The sequence below is a fragment of the Hipposideros armiger genome, unplaced genomic scaffold (assembly GCF_001890085.2).
Source record: "Hipposideros armiger isolate ML-2016 unplaced genomic scaffold, ASM189008v1 scaffold_292, whole genome shotgun sequence".
In the NCBI taxonomy this organism is placed as follows: domain Eukaryota; kingdom Metazoa; phylum Chordata; class Mammalia; order Chiroptera; family Hipposideridae; genus Hipposideros; species Hipposideros armiger.
The window spans coordinates 1,859,008-1,874,836 of record NW_017731642.1 but is presented as its reverse complement, the minus strand read 5'-3'; the positions used below and the strand labels follow the sequence as shown (position 1 = coordinate 1,874,836).

The window sequence follows — 15,829 nt, the reverse complement described above, 5'->3', positions numbered from 1 at the left end:
GCCAGCGACTCACATCAGCCCAGCTCCAGGTCGAGCTGTTGTTCACCATCTTAGCTGTAGAGGGTGCAGCATCACTGGCCCTCAAGTGGGATTGGAACCAGGGCCCTGCTGCTCAGAGCCGGCGTTCCAAGCCAGCTCTTAACCAACACGCCACTGGGCCGGCCCTGGATTTTTATGTTTAAGATGCTAATGGCTGTGTTTTGTAGTATTTTTTGCGGTGGTGTGCCTTAATTTGGAGAAACTAAACTATGAAAATCTAGACTTAAAGTTCTGAGGCATTAATTGGTAGTTATTTGCTTAATCAAAGCCCCACATGCTTTTAAATACTTAGCTCCCTCTGAGCCTGTTCAATGGTTTACAAACCTTCAATTTAACTTCTTAGAAAACAACACCACTTGGGTATATCTGTAGTTTTACATGCTAATGCCATAACGCAAATTTTCAAAGCCAAATTCAAAATAACACTTGCATACCTACTGAGTTTTTATTTCAATTTCTGAAGCTCCTTTTGGGGGAAGAATAGACTGACTACTTATTATAAGTCCTTCAAATTCACCTTCTTTCCCCATCCACCTAGCAATAGCTTTCATGCTGGGGTAGAGAATGTCAGTTCTATCAAAGAAGAGAGAGACGTTGCAAACAAACATATCTTTCCTCATTCAGATTCTCTGACAATTATTTTCATTCATGTTCTGTTTCCTGCCATCACCTATCAACCTCCCCACCCATCACAGACCACCACATCAACAGGTAAATTTACCACAGTTGCCACTCTCTTGTTAAAATCCTGAGGCCTTTTCCCATTGGATACATTTAATTTCAGTCTTGATTTTTCAAAATATTGACAAGTCTTCTTATTCCCGAGTCACCAGGAAAGCTGACTGTAATAACTCATAAGACAGACAATTCAGACTATGCCACCAAAGTGAACCTTCTTGTGCTCAGTGAGGTCCAGGGTGGTGGGTGGGTGCTTGATAAATGCTTGTTTGGTGACAGACATGTGGCAGAAGCCACGTCTTTCCTGCCAGCTAAGTCATTCCAGCCAGGGCTTGAAGCTGCGAAAGCACCCCAGCATCTCACAGGCCTGATTATACCTCTGTGCCTTATTATGTCTCTGGCTGCAATGCATGATGCTCACAGAGACTCAGCATTTGGGTCTAATGGGGCAGAGAGCGGGGAAGAGATACAGCATGTCTCCACCCAGTGCTCGCTGGGATCCTGCGAGCTAAATAGCTTCGAGTCAGCACTGTGGGAACACTTTAGAAGCACAAGTTCCCGGGCAGAGAACTCTGGGTAAATGATGCGTAGTGTTGCTTAGTGGAATCCAGCACCATGCCTGCAGTTAACAGAACCCAGCTTTTCCTGTAAAGCACTGTTTGTAGAATCACATTGCCCAGCTTCCTGTGGGCTCAGTGGGGCTGCCCGCACCAGGATTCATGGACCAAATCTCACCCTTAGAGCAAGGGGCTGGAGTTTTGCAAACCCCAGGTTCCACTTGTTCACATGAATTTCCACCTCAGCAACACTCACCCATGGAGCTCAGAGAACTGTTTGTGGAGAGAGAAGGAACTGGTGTCCTGGCCTCGCCGCTTAAGCCGGCCCCAGTGCTCCTTCGGCACTTCTAGCTGCTTCCACAGCACCAGAAATGATCTCAGCAAAGTAAGGGACATGACTGCATCGCATGGGTCCCGCAGAAGCTCGGAGGCCTGTGGGCTGCCCTGGAATTGACTTCTGAATCCTGGTGCTCTGGACCAATCTGGCTGAAAGCATTAAAGAGAGTCTTCTTTATTGATTGTGTACCAACACAGATACCCTTTTACCCGCAGCCAGCACAGAATGAAGTCTTTGGACAAGGAGGAGTGGTTTTCAGGCCTGTATCACTTGTAGGGTTTAGAGAAGGAAAGCGTCCTTCCTGAAGAACCAGGATACAGATATCTGCTTGAGTCATGAACCACTTTGCTTGAGTCATTTTTTACATCTTTTTTACTTGGGTACTAACATTTTATCTCCCTTTAAAAAATCAAGCCTTTTGTGTTTAGCCTCTGCATCCTGGAAAGTGCTCTTCAACAACGCCGTTGAGATTTAATTCTTCAAATGGTAAAGCAATAATACAACCTTAAATTGGGGATTTTATCCATTGTACAGGTAAGTAAATGGAAACCTAGGCTTGTCTTATCTCCTGTTCCTTCTCCCATCCTTTAAAAGTTAGGCAGAGAACATGTCTCTTAATTTGAATTTATTATTCAACAGGCAATTTTACTTTAACATTATGATTTGTTCATTCATTCACTGGTGTTTCTCTTAAATATGTGTTTGTTGAGGGGATGTTATGAACCTTGGAGAATGTGGAGGGAACAAGGGTTTCAGGTTCCTGCTCTCCTGTAGCCAGTGGTATGAGGGCCAGGTCACCCAGAGAATGACAGAATGGGGAACCTGTGCTCAGGCCCTCAGTCTGACAACAGCGTCTCAGTCACAGGAAAAGGAGCTTTCCTTTGCAGACAAGATGGCAAATCCGGCTCATGATATGACAAGAAGGGCCTCAGAGAACAATCAGGTAATAAATAGCATCACACTCAAGTTTCACCACCTGGTGTAACTTGATCCTAGATCAGTGCTATTAACATATCCAACGATATGTTAATATATTTATGTTAATATCTTTTGGGCTTGGCTGCCAAAAAGAGGGTTGGTCAGAGGGAGAGTTGGCAATCAAGACCCAGGGGAGAGTGAGCTCCTGAATGCAGCTGACAACCCTTCACCCTCGCCGCCTACCTTTTCCACAATCAGCTAAGCCATGCATTTCCGGATTTAGTTTATCCTCAGAAACCTTTCATTAAATGAAATCTTACACAGTGGCCCAAAATATCCAACAGCCCAAGGCTGATCATGGTGACAAGAAAGAAGCAGCCTAAGGCCACATAGTTGGCCCCTGTGCTCAAAATGCCCCAAGGTGCCTCTGAGGAACCCAGGGCTCCTGGGACCATATTTTTAAAGGCCCTGAGCTAATCCATTACCCTCGCTTTGGAGTTCTAGAGACTGAAGTCTAAGAGATCACAGAACTGGCGCCACAGCTGGGACAGGAAATCCAGAATCCTAACTGACTGGCAGTATACCATATTTCCCCATGTATAAGACGCTCCCATGTATAAGACGCACCTTAATTTTGGGGCCTGAAATTTGAAAAAAAATGTATTACATAAAGTTATTGAACTCAAGTTTTATTCATCATAAAATTCATACAACTCCTCGTCACTGTCAAAACTCCCAACCATTAGCTTGTCCTCATCTGTGTCTGATGACGAATCACTCTTCATATATTGCCTCATCCTCAGTTCCATCTGTGGTATTTGAAATCTATAACCAACCACTGTATAAGATGCACCCAGTTTTTAGAACCCAAATTTTTCGAAAAAGAGTGCATCTTATACATGGGGAAATACGATAAATCCCAGAGCTCCATATAGTTTATGGATATTTACATACTCGTAAATAAAACAAATCACAAAATGAAGCTAATTTAAATAAATAGTAATTTTAAATCACACCTTGTTAGTATATAGTTGACCCTTGAACAACGTGGGGGTTGGGGTGCTGACCCTTAGGCTGTTGAAAATCTGAGTATAACTTAAGCTGAATTCGTGGATGTGAAACCCGGGGATATGGAGGGAAAACTGTATACTTATTGGAAAAAAATCTGTGTATAAATGGACCTGCACAGTTCAAACCCATGTTGGCCAACTGTCAACTATATTCATATTAAGAGAAGTCTTCTCTTCCTAAGTGTTTTAAAAGATGGAAGAAGGAACAAAAGACAAAAATAAAGGACAAAGTAGGAGGAGGTAGGGGTGTTAGGAAACTATTGTAATCCATTAGCAGCAGGGCCAAAAAGTGGTAAAGAAGGGGACCAAAGGGACCAGCAAGTTTCTTGATCTTGGCACTACTTAGTCTATACCCAGCTTTGCAAGTGCTTCTTCTGGGTGAAGCATCTAATTCTACTGTAACACACTTCCTTTTCTACTAATTGACCTGAAGTGGACTTGTGACTCAGTGTTAGTAAGACACAAGGAAAACCTATTGGAAGGCATCTAGAAAAGATTTCCCTTCTTGATAAAAAGACAAAATCCCTTAGGGAAAAAGGTTTTTCCCTTCTCTTTTCATCTTACAAGGATGAGGGCGGCATTTTGCTGACACACCCAGCATGGCAGAGCTGCAGGCCTGCACCTACCGGAGTGACTGCACCAACCTGAACTGCCTCCTCCTAAACTTGTTTTGAAAGATTACTACACTTCTCCAATTTCAGTCATGCCTAGGGGGACAAGCTGTTACTTATGGCAGGTGCACCCTAATCGGCATTAAAGGTGGAAGAACAGAAAAAGCTCCTAAAAGAGAGATTTGGAAGTGGAAACCCAAAGGATAAGGAGTTACTCAGATGATGAAGCAGAAAGTGGGAGAAGATGATAATCATTTGGATTGGTGGACATTAGTGGTGGGGGAGAATGGAGAAAAGTAGACAAACTGGAGAGACATTAAAATAATAGGATAGTAAAACTTGGTGTCTGATTGTCAGGTATGATAGAGAGAAGTGAAACATGAGTGTCTGGATTTTTTGGCTTGGACGGGTTGTAGTAAACTGACATCAAATATGGAAAGAGGAGCAGTTTTGGGGCAGGGAAATGAGCTGTTTGGGACACACTGTCTCTGAGATGGAACAAGGAAATTGAGCATGTGAATCTGATAAGGCTGTGATTTGGACTGGACGTGTAGATTTGGGTGTTGTCACATGTAAGTCATCGAAGTCATAAGAGCAGATAGGTTTGTCTAGGGAGAGGGTGAGGAGTAGAGAAACACAGCGGATAAGAGTATGAGAGAGCTCCAGCACTAGACTGTTAGGTTGGCACCTGGGTCTCTCTCACCAGGCGTGTGACTTTTGGCGTATCGTTTAACCTTTTTGAGCCTTGCTAGTCTTATCTGTAAAATGAGAATAATGAAAGCACCTACCTCATGGAATTACTGTGAGGATTAAAGCAATTAATAATTAATAAAGCATTCTGAATAGATCCCAATCGTAGCCAATAGTAGTGTTAATAGTATTCAGAATCAACTTATTGATTAGACACAGAAGGCACAGTGCCCAGGACCCACACAATGTTTTAATTTCTTTTAAAATCAGAAAAAAAAGAACATTTAGGGTGAATAAAATGCCTTCATATATGACGTTAATATATTTTTCTTTATATTAACACAGTTGTAAACTGGAACTTTAAACATTATTTATGGAAGAAGAGGCCCACAAAGACAAATGTGGCTGGAACCATGGGAATCAAAATGCAGCCCTGGTAGTAGTAGTAGTGAGACAACCCCCCCAAAACAACAACATTTTCGGGATTGGCAGAGGTGGGGGAGTCTACAGAGACGTCTGCAAAGGTGTGTCCAGCAAAGTTGGAGGAAAACTAGGAGAGAATTGTGCTCTGGAAACCAAAGGAAGAGAGGCTTCGAGAAGGACACACTGTGTCAGATCCTGCCAAGGGGTCAGGTTGGAAGGGGGCTGAACAGTATCCAGAGGATTTTGTGACAAGGACCATTGTACTCTTGATGACAGTGGTCTCAGTGGTGAGATGGGGAAGATGAGAGATTGCAGTTTCTGCAGAGTAGATGGAAGGTAAGAAAATGGAGATGGCTAGTACACGCATCTCTCAGAAAGTTTAGTCCTGAAAAGGAGGCTCTTTAAATAGGGGCACCAGCTAGCTTACCTTGTGTTCAGACGAGTTTCTATCTGGTTCCCAGATACATGCAGAGTTGTTTCAAGTTAGGATACTAGGTGGGCTAGTGGTTCTTGGTACCTGAGAGTTTCAGAGGGACAAATCCAGAGGGAGTGCCTGCCTCGGAGCCCATAGGCTAGCTGAGTGATGAAGACTGGAGGTGTTCACCCGGGGCCTCTATGACCCCTCTGGTCTTTCCAACTCCAGTCCTAAATGTGTGACTCACAAGGAAAAGAAGCCAACAATGGGGCATTTGATCCATTTTGTTTTAATGGAATTCCCACAACTTTTGTTCTATTTTAAAAATTAAAATAAATGGATATACCCCTGATCACGGGACTTACTGTGAAAAGAAACACTTTGGAGTGGCTTTCACAGGCTACTCCTACTTTGTTGCTGCTCTTTTGCAGCCTAAGCACAGTCCTGGGACCCACCAGGGGAGGCTGTGGGACAGATGTGGCTCTCTAGTCCATCTCTACACTAGGAAGGTCCTCAGGACAATGCAGTATCAGCCAATTATGTGGACTGTTCACCAATACCTGTGTATTTTTGTCTAGTGTGGCTTGCTGTCCTAGGGGACACTCCATGATCATATGATAACTGCTCAGAAGTACACCTTCCATGAGCAGTTGCATGCCCACCAGCTCTCAATGAGACACCTTGAGGTCACGGTCACTCAGCCTACAGAGGCACAGCTAAATTAAAAAAAAGAACAAAACCATATGAAAACATCCATTTTAAAGACTTCTATGTATCCTTTACACATGGTTTTTGGGAAGGAACTAAGAATAATTGTGTTTACAAGCTCTGCTCTTCCAACTATTAAAAATTCCGTAAAAACCAGAGTAACATTTCTAGCTCAAAGTCTTCTTTGAACATATCAGACTTTTGGCTCTGTATGGAAGCCCAAGCTTCCCAGCCCTTATAGTGGTGTCTGTACATGGTGAATGTATAGCGTGATCCCAATTTTCCTTTAAATGTACAGATATAAGCACCTGTATGCATAAGGAAAATATAAACCAAAATGTGAACTGTGACTGTCTCCTAGTGGGAGGCTATGACTGTTTTTCTTTTAACGATTCTTACTATTTTACTTTAAAAAAAAAATCCCGAAAAACAAAAAACCAAAACTTTCTGACTTGTGGAGAATTTTGAGCATATACAAAAGCAAACAGAATAGTCTCCATCACCCAACCCCAAGAACCGTCAACCTATGGCCAGTCCTGCCCCATCCTCCTCACTCCCCAAATTTATGATTGATTTTCATATTGTTCTTAATACTTTTCTATATTTTGTATTTTTAAAAATAAGAACATATGGGCCGGCTGAGTGGCGCATTGGTTAGGAGTTGGCTTGGGACGCCAGCTCTGAGAAGCAGGGCCCCNGCCCTCTACAGCTAAGATGGTGAACAACAGCTCGACCTGGAGCTGGGCTGCCATGAGTCGCCGGTGATGGCGTAGGCTGCAGTGGGGCTGGCCAGCAGCTGGCGTGAGCTTTCGTGAGCCACCGTGAGCGGCCGTCCAATGGCCAGTGAGCGATCTGCCTCACCTGGGAAGAGTGCAATGATAATACCAACATGGGCCAGTGAAGCGACATCCTCCACAACTAGACTGAAGAATATAAAGACAGCAACTTATCTGTTCCCCTTCCCCAATTCCCCAACGCTGTTCCCCTCCCCCAATTCCCCAATCAAATCTTAAAAAAAAACAAATGAGAACATAGTGTTTGCTTAAGTAATCAAGGGAGAAACACATAACTGAAAGAAATTCTCCTTCTGAGTCCTGCTTAAAGCGTTCTGCTCCTATTACTGTTCATAGATGGATCAGGAGTCACATGCTTCTGAGCTACCAGGCTGGGTGTTCCTCCAACAGACCCAGAGAGTCACTGGGAATGAATGGCCTCTCTCCCAGCTCATTAATGGTCACGGGAATTTCATCTGTGTCTATAACAAGGCCGATACCAGCTGAGGCCATGATTCTCTTCTGTTTTAATAAAGCATGACTCACCTTGCAGGCGTTGGGGTTACAGACTCATTATAAAACACCCTGCTTATCTCATAAATTATTCACCACTGGCCAGCATGTTGAGGATCTGACCTATGGACCCAGTGACACCTGCTTTGTAGCCTGCATTTCGTTCTCTCTCTGACAAGTGGGAAGATCTATCCTACCTGCATATTCCAGAGTATCTGTGCAGCTACTCATCACTGGAAATGGTCCTCCATCTTCCAGAAATGCTCTCCAAGGGAACAGCTCAAATGCCTAAAAGAACCAAATAGTAAACATGATAATGCTGTTCTGTGTTCACAATAGACATCTGTATATGAAAGGATGTCTGTGTCTGCACCCCAAAATACTGTGGGATGATTTATTTATTCTGTAGAAGTAGTTCTTGAGGTATAGTCCCTGATGAGGTAGAGACAGTGATAATCTTACTTTGTTAAATAAGATTTAGAAATCTTATTTAACAGAAAGCGGCTAAATATAGAAGGATACCTAAGATTTCAGTGTAACTAGTCAGCACTAGAGTTCGAAAGTTCCAGAACAGTATAATGCCAGTGGAACATATGGACATATTTATAATCCACAAACTAAACTTGCTTAAGTGTTCTCAATAATGGGAATCTTAAAAATATGTCCTTCATCAGCATTGTGCTCCAATTCTAGGTGACAACGTTACATCAATGCCACAGTGTTACACAGGCTCCTGTCTGCACATCACTGTCCAACAGCCAAGGAATCCCCTACTCCTTGTGGCACCACATGCAGCCCTGGGTAGAGTGGGCCTGTCCATCTGACTCCATTCTGCACTTCTAGACCTGGTAGTGGCTTCAGACAATTCCCAGAATCAGAGTCAATTAAGGTAGCAGGGAGCCAGGACGTCTGCATCCACCTAATCCCAGGCAATACCCAAAGGCAGAAGAAACAGGCTCAGTGGTCATAGTCCAACCTTGTCTTCTGGGTCTAAAAGAGGGTAAAGGCTTGGGCTAAGAGTCATCTTGTAGTTAGGTAAGGTAGAGGTGTGGGACTTACATGGGGCTGATGTTGGCATTACTTGGCTTAGCCTTGTAACATGAAAACATTAAGATGGAGGTTTTAGAAACAGAAGACCTGGGCTCATGAGGTGGTTTTAAAGATATGTCCACAGGGCTGGCGGAGTGGCGCGATGGTTAAGAACTGGCTTGGGACGCCAGAGGGCCCCGGTTCGGATCCCACATATGAGGGCCAGTGACACTGCCCTCCACAGCTAAGATGCTGAACAACAGCTCAACCTGGAGCTGGGCTGCCGTGAGTCACCGGCGACGGCGTAGGCTGCAGCCCCTGCAGCAGTGGGTTGCCATGGGCTACCATGTGTAGCCTGCAGCCAGTGTGAGCGGCCGTCCAGAAGCCGGCGACTGATCTGCCTTGCCTGGGAAGAGCGCAATCATGGTGCCAACTTGGGCCAGTGAAGCAACAAGACTGAAGAACAAAAGGACAGCAACTTGTCTGTTCCCCTTCCCCCATTTCCCCAATAAAAATCTTAAAAAAAAAAAAGATATGTCCACAAATTCTTGGATACTCTTCCCATTAAGAAGTGGGGTTTAATTCTTCTCCCCTTGAGTATGTGCTGAAATTAGTGACTCACTTCTAATGAAGAGATTATGGCAAAAGTGATGGGGTGTCACTTCTGAAATTGGGTAATAAAAAGACTGACTTCCATCTTGGGTTTTCTCTCTTGTTATCTCTTGAATTGTTCCCTCTAGGGGAGGCCATCTGCCATGTTGTGAGGAAGTCTATGGAGAAGCCCACGTGAATGAGCTTGGAAGTGATGCCTACCCACAGCCACGTGAGTGGGCTTGGAAGCAGATTCTCCCCTGGGACAGACCCTTGAGATGACTACCATCAGGCCAGCCAACACCTTGACTGCAGCCTTGTGAGAGATTCTGAGTTACAACTACCCAACTAAGCTGCTCCCGGATTCTTGAACGTCAGGAACTCAATGAGATAATGAATGTTGATTGTTTAATCTGCTAAATTTTGAGGTAATTTGTGATGCAGCCACAGATAACTAATACATTTACAACCTAGTGCTGCCATGACAACCCAGCAGTATGATCTCTTAAATTCTTTGGTTGTAGAAGGTGGGTAATATTGTTGGTAGCTAGGCACAATGATAGTTTCCAGGATTACATTTGCTAACACATGTTGTAAGCAGTGCTGTTCAAATCAGCTGCTGACCTAATTTATGTATTGTAATTGCTATCATTATTATATTATTAAATGAAAAAGATCAAGTGTTGGTTTTGCTATGAGCTGTAAGCAGATAAGATGTTGCCACAATTAGCCTGTTGAGCAGTTTGGAGGCAAAAACCGTGACTGGGAATAACTGCTCTCCCATGTGAATGAAGGGGAGCCAGCTAAGACTGGGGTACATTAGAGCACTGAGAGCCCCTGCAAAATTTAAACCAAATAGTAATAAAGTGACAAAATCCCCTATGCATTACACACCTTTTAGAGGTATAAAAATACCTCTCAATGCACCTGGAGGCTCCGTGGATCCAGTGGCTGGGGAAGGCTGAGCTGTAAAGCAAAAATGCTCTTCACCAGAGAGTTGCTCAGTGGTGGCAACCCATGGTACATGCTGTCTGTGACAGACGGGTAGGCAGGAGTGTTTCCAGCTGCCCAAAATGTTCTCCTATCAAAACATGAAGGGGATCTCATTGAAAGTAGTTACTTAAGCTTCTAAAGCTCAAAACTATCTTCAAAGTCGCTGTAGCAAGATAACATTTTGAGATATTAGCAGGTTTCTTCCTCAGCAACCTCATCCCTCACCCTTTCTATACATATCACTGTTCACTCTCACAATTCACAGGGTAAAGATAGAAACAGTTTAGCACTGTACAATAGAACTTTCTGCAACATGGAAATGTTCTATATTTGACTGTCCAATATGGTAGCCACCAGTATTGAACACTTGAAATGTGGCTACTGCAACTGAGGAATTGAATTTTAAACTTTCTTTCATATAAATCAATATTAATTTAAAATTTTACATTAAATAGCCACATGTGGTTAATATATTGGGCAGTTCAGCTTCAGCTCTAACAAAGATATCAATTGTTTGTCAAACTGATTATTTTAAGACCAATAGCCAAGACAACAATTCTTGCTATGTAAAACCAAATTTTAAATTAAATAATAAGAATCTGGGGTTTGAGAGAGAAATATTTTTATTTTGTTTTGAACAAAACTTGGTTTTGCATACCAAGAACCAAAAATCCTGAAGACCAGGGCATGAAATTCATATCATAAGTTGTAGAGGAATGCATGACAAATTATAATGACTTTCTTGCCCAAAAGGAACTGAGTTCAGCAAGAAAGGAAAGAACTTTCTAGAGCTTGGATCTAATGGGTGCCTAAGAAAATATCCCGACACAGGATAAGATGGGGCAGGGTATCCCAGAACAGAAGGGGCCGTTCGCCTGGATCCTCCGTGTGCTTGGCCAAAGTCTTCCTAAAGCAGACATAAAACAAGGAGACCAACAATGACTAAGGGAGATGTTAGCACTGATGGAATTGAGGCAGCCTCCCAGAGACTAGCAGACAATCTAAGTGTTGGGGAAAGACCTGTGGGAGTGCCTGAGTCCCCACAAGTGGCTGTCAGGCAAGGTGCTGAGCAGCAGGCCAACCAGAAGAGGTCTGTGGTTGGACCAGCTAACCCACAACAGGGATGGGTGGGGATGGCCACTCCTGCCTGACTTCCAGGAGGATTTATAAGCACCCCCAGGGACTTGGATCACCTCTGAGATGGATGAAGGACACCTGCCAGACAACAAAATTATTCAAACAAACCACTCACATCTGCCTATGGGACTAGGAGGTACCACATCCTTCTGATGTCATAAAGGCTGCCTTCTTCCACAGCCCCTGGTTATTCACTTTGTTCCCAAATGCATCCTCTGTGGCCCTGCATGGCATGTAATGTCCTCTTTCCCTGGGCTGTGAATATAGGTGACTAATAAACAGCTATTATCTCATCTGTCCAGCTTTTAGTGTCCTGTGTTTGGCCACCCCCATAACCCTAGGGCAGAATCCCCTCCTCACCAACAAGGTGAATAAGAGGCAATTACAATAAATGGAAAGGGGATAATCTTGAATTAACTGGTTTTAAATGTCAAACTGACCTCTTTTAAACTCTAAATGTGGCTGAATGACATGGAATTGGAAAGTTTAATCTTTTTGCCATCAGCAGAAGTAGGGGCTTATGAACTCAAGTTCAAAGACAGATAAAGGGAGCTCTATATTTGCAAATCAAACCATTGTACTAACGCAAAAATCATACTACTCTTTTCATATTTTGATGAGAATTAACAAAAGATAGCTGAGTACTATTATATACTGAGACAGTGGATAAAATAATTGATATATGCCCATAGCTCAAGGATGAATCTTGGAGTTACTCAATGAATACGTTGATGTAAGAACATCCAAACCTGTAGAGAATTTTTATGAGTTTATTTGAGCCAAACTGGTGATATCCTGGGAAGCAAGATTTCAAATGCTCTGGAGAATGACAGTTTTTCTGTTCTTTTTATACTTTTGGAATAAAAGAACATGGGAGAGAAGGTGGAAGCAAGCGAGGCAGGGGAAATCTCTGTGACTAGAATACAGGATAGTTAACAAGGTTATGTGCGCCCTTGAGGGTAGTTACACATCCTCTGGGGGGTCTAAAAAAGCGGATTACTCTGGCATTTCAAGGGTATGTTAACCTAGATGCACAAAAACAACCGACAGGGCTGGCTTATGGCAAAGACAAATCTTTTACTAAAGAAGTTATAGGCCTGAGGCATGACTACCCACCATGACCTGCCCAGTTAGGAATTTATGATCAGATCACCCTGGGAGGTTATTTTCAGTCACTTGACTTGTCAGATTTATTGCAGAGCCTCTTTTTCATTCACAGATACATAAACATTTTCTCTTATTTCTCATATTTTTCCAATGGTTTCTTAAAATTCTCAATGGGCCCTGCCAAGGGACCCATGACTGACTCAGCACCCAGTGATGTATCAAACACCTACTATGTACAAGGCACTGTACCAGGAACTGCCTGAGATGCAAAAATGGGTCTGACCTTCAGCCTAGTAGGGCCTCGTGAGGCAGAGCTCATTATTCAGCTGCTTCTAACCTTCAAATTGTTGAAAAAGAGAAAGAAAGAAAGAAAGAAAGAAAGAAAGAAAGAAAGAAAGAAAGAAAAAAAGAAAGAAAGAAAGAAAGAAAAAAGAAACAATAGGCTAAAATGGAATCACTTTTGCTAAGCCATATCACCAAACCAAAACTTAATAACTAGCCTAATTGCAGCTTTAGTCTCTCCAGTAGTGAAATTTTAACCAATTAGCCTAGAATTTTCTAGTGAGCACTAGCGAGGTAATCTGCCTGATAAGACCCCCTGCCTTCCCCTAAGGGAGGGTGTCCTTGCCTGAAATAATCACTTTTTTTTTTTTTTAGCTGAGCCATCCTGCCACCTGTTGGCAGCTCAGCAGCTGCTCAGCTCGGGCCAGGAATCGAACCGCTGTTGCTCAGAGCTCAAACTCTTGAGCGAGCTCTTAACCAAGTGAGCCACTCAGCCAGCCCTTCAATTTTGTTCTTTAACACTCAAAACTCCCAAGGCACTTCCTACATGCACCTCTCTTATGGCACGTATAGGCTGTATATATCTACTTCAATCGATGGTACCAAAAGGGAGAATATTCTAAAGGAAACACTATTTTCAGCCCAAATCAAGAGCACAGAATCCCAGTATCCAACACAACCTCTCCCTGGTTGGGTTCCTTTCATGTCATTCCTGCTTTTCTCTTTCCAGTCCACAGAATTATTTTTCTCGCAGCCTCTGGGTTCAGCTTTGTTCACATTTTACTTGTTCAATCCTTGACTGTACTGTTTATATTTTAAATTTTATTTTGTTTCTTATGATGTTTTGACATCTTTAAAAAAAAACATTCTAGCTGGGGAGAGACTTCCTCCCAGGGTTAGCCAAGTCTTGGAGCAAGCAAAGGACTCAGCAGAGAGCATGCCTTTGATACGCAAATTGACAAATCCAGAGCCATCCCTCCTCTATCTGCCCATATACCCCAAGACGGGATATTCCTCAGCCTTAATCATCCCAGGGCTAGTTAACAGGCAACTAGAGACCACTCCTATAGACCAAAGCCCCCTGAAATTATTCACATTTGCCAGTCTTAAACTGCTCGCCCTGCTCTGACTTGCCTTTCCAGGCCTCAGCACTCTCCTTGCTCCTAATTGACACAGGTACTTGCCCTATGACCCTGTGTGGTGTGCATGCCTCCTGTTTCTGGGACTTGCGAGGACAGTAAACTTTGTTTTCCTGAGACTCTCCTGCATCTCCGCTTGTGGCTGCACCTGACTGATCATCATGTAAAAGAACACAGAGCGCTGACACGCTCTCTTATCCTGGCAAGTGTGGGCAGAACTCCATGACTATTAAGTGCCAGAGGCAACCACAATTCCTGGCAGAATGTAAAAGCCCCAAACACAGCTTTGTGCACATACTAGGTCCATTACTTTATGGATTCTTGGAGACTATTCAAAAAATATCAGTACAGTTCAGATGTAAATGTGACTGCTACTCTAAGCTATGGAATCATAGAATATGACATACTCTCTAGAGACCAGAGTCAAATTATAGGCGCGACCATCAGTCACTTCATTGGTGATCCTTTTCCTCACTTTCCTAATTCCTCAGTCTAGGTCACTGTCCTTCATAGGGACCATCTCCCCTCTATCAACAGACCTGTTTATTAGGGAGCTATGCAATGTAATGCTATGTAAAGAAAGGGGTCTCAAGATAATACCCAAAATTATTAGCACCAGATCCTCTTTTATTTCCTCCTTCTCCCTGGACCCCATATTTTGAAAGACTTTTCTACCAAATATTCATTAAGCATTTTCCTGGTTTTAACTCAAAGCCACATCAGCCTCTGGCCTAAGCGCTGAGCTGCAGGAAAAGATGAAGAAACATGATATAAAGGAAGGAACAGGACTCTTGAGTCAGACAAACTATATGGTTTATCTATACAGACAAGAGCTGTGTGACTCAGGGCAAGTTATGCAACTTCTCTGAATCTCTATTTTCTCATCTGTAAAAATGCTGAAAATGATTTCTATCTCATGGAGTTAAGTACATGGTGGGAAATTAACCCAAACAACTTCCCTCTTCCCTTTATTTCACTCAGTTCTTACGATTCCAGTTAAACACAGAAAGAAAGAAACTTGACATTTTCTTTACCTGCAAATCTTTTCAGCAAATGTGTCTTTTTCACCATGCCTTTAGAAATACTGAAAAGGGCTCCCGAGCCCCTGTGACAACTCACTCAGACCCTCAGTTGATAAATCTGGGCCTGTGCCTTCTGCTGGGGTGCGTCTAGTTAGTGCAGCTTACAGCAGCACGGAAGAAACAGGGAAACCCATAGGAATGAAAGGCCGGCTGGGGCTTGTGCCAGTGGTGCACCTACCAACTGCTAGCGCCACGTAAAGTCAGGTCTCCCCAGCAGCTCACTAAAACACCAGAATAGATGTGCCAAATTCTCCAAGCTGTTCTGCCACACTCCAGTTGCCTTACTGTCAATAAGCCGTCAAGGGTTTCCTAGAATGTCAATCATCTCATGTGTGAGAAAACTACACGTGGCATGATCCCAAGCAAGTTCATTCAAACCAGGGAATTCACAGGACACATGCTAGAGTTTTTCCTGGATGCAAGGATACCAAAAAGAAAACAAAAATAACCTGAAACAAAAATCACACGCAAAGTGGCCTGAGGAGGCTGGGCATGAGTTTTGACTCTTCACTTCTCAGACACTGGGGACCAGGATCATGGTCATGAGCTAGGCCAGCTCATAGGAGGCCTTTTCTGTATCTCTCAGAAATCCCCAGATAACCCTGAAGCACACATTCATATTGGTGTGTTTAAAAACACTCAAACTAGATGAGCATAAAAATAAGAAACGAGGAGAAGACCAACAAAGAAATCAAGAACTGAGAAGTTAGTGTTGCTTTCTTTAGCGATCCCTTGAT

At 43.2% G+C, this 15,829-nt stretch overlaps 1 protein-coding gene across 1 annotated transcript in view; it reads right to left on the bottom strand.

The window, feature by feature from the left end:
- The window catches only part of LOC109391419 (coiled-coil domain-containing protein 162-like), an 80,110-nt gene that overhangs the window by 42,816 nt on the left and 21,465 nt on the right, over window positions 1-15,829 (bottom strand). The window contains 3 exon segments of the mRNA XM_019658971.1: window positions 474-612; window positions 1,531-1,760; window positions 6,299-6,454. Of these exon segments, the coding sequence (XP_019514516.1) occupies window positions 474-612; window positions 1,531-1,760; window positions 6,299-6,454 (525 nt within the window).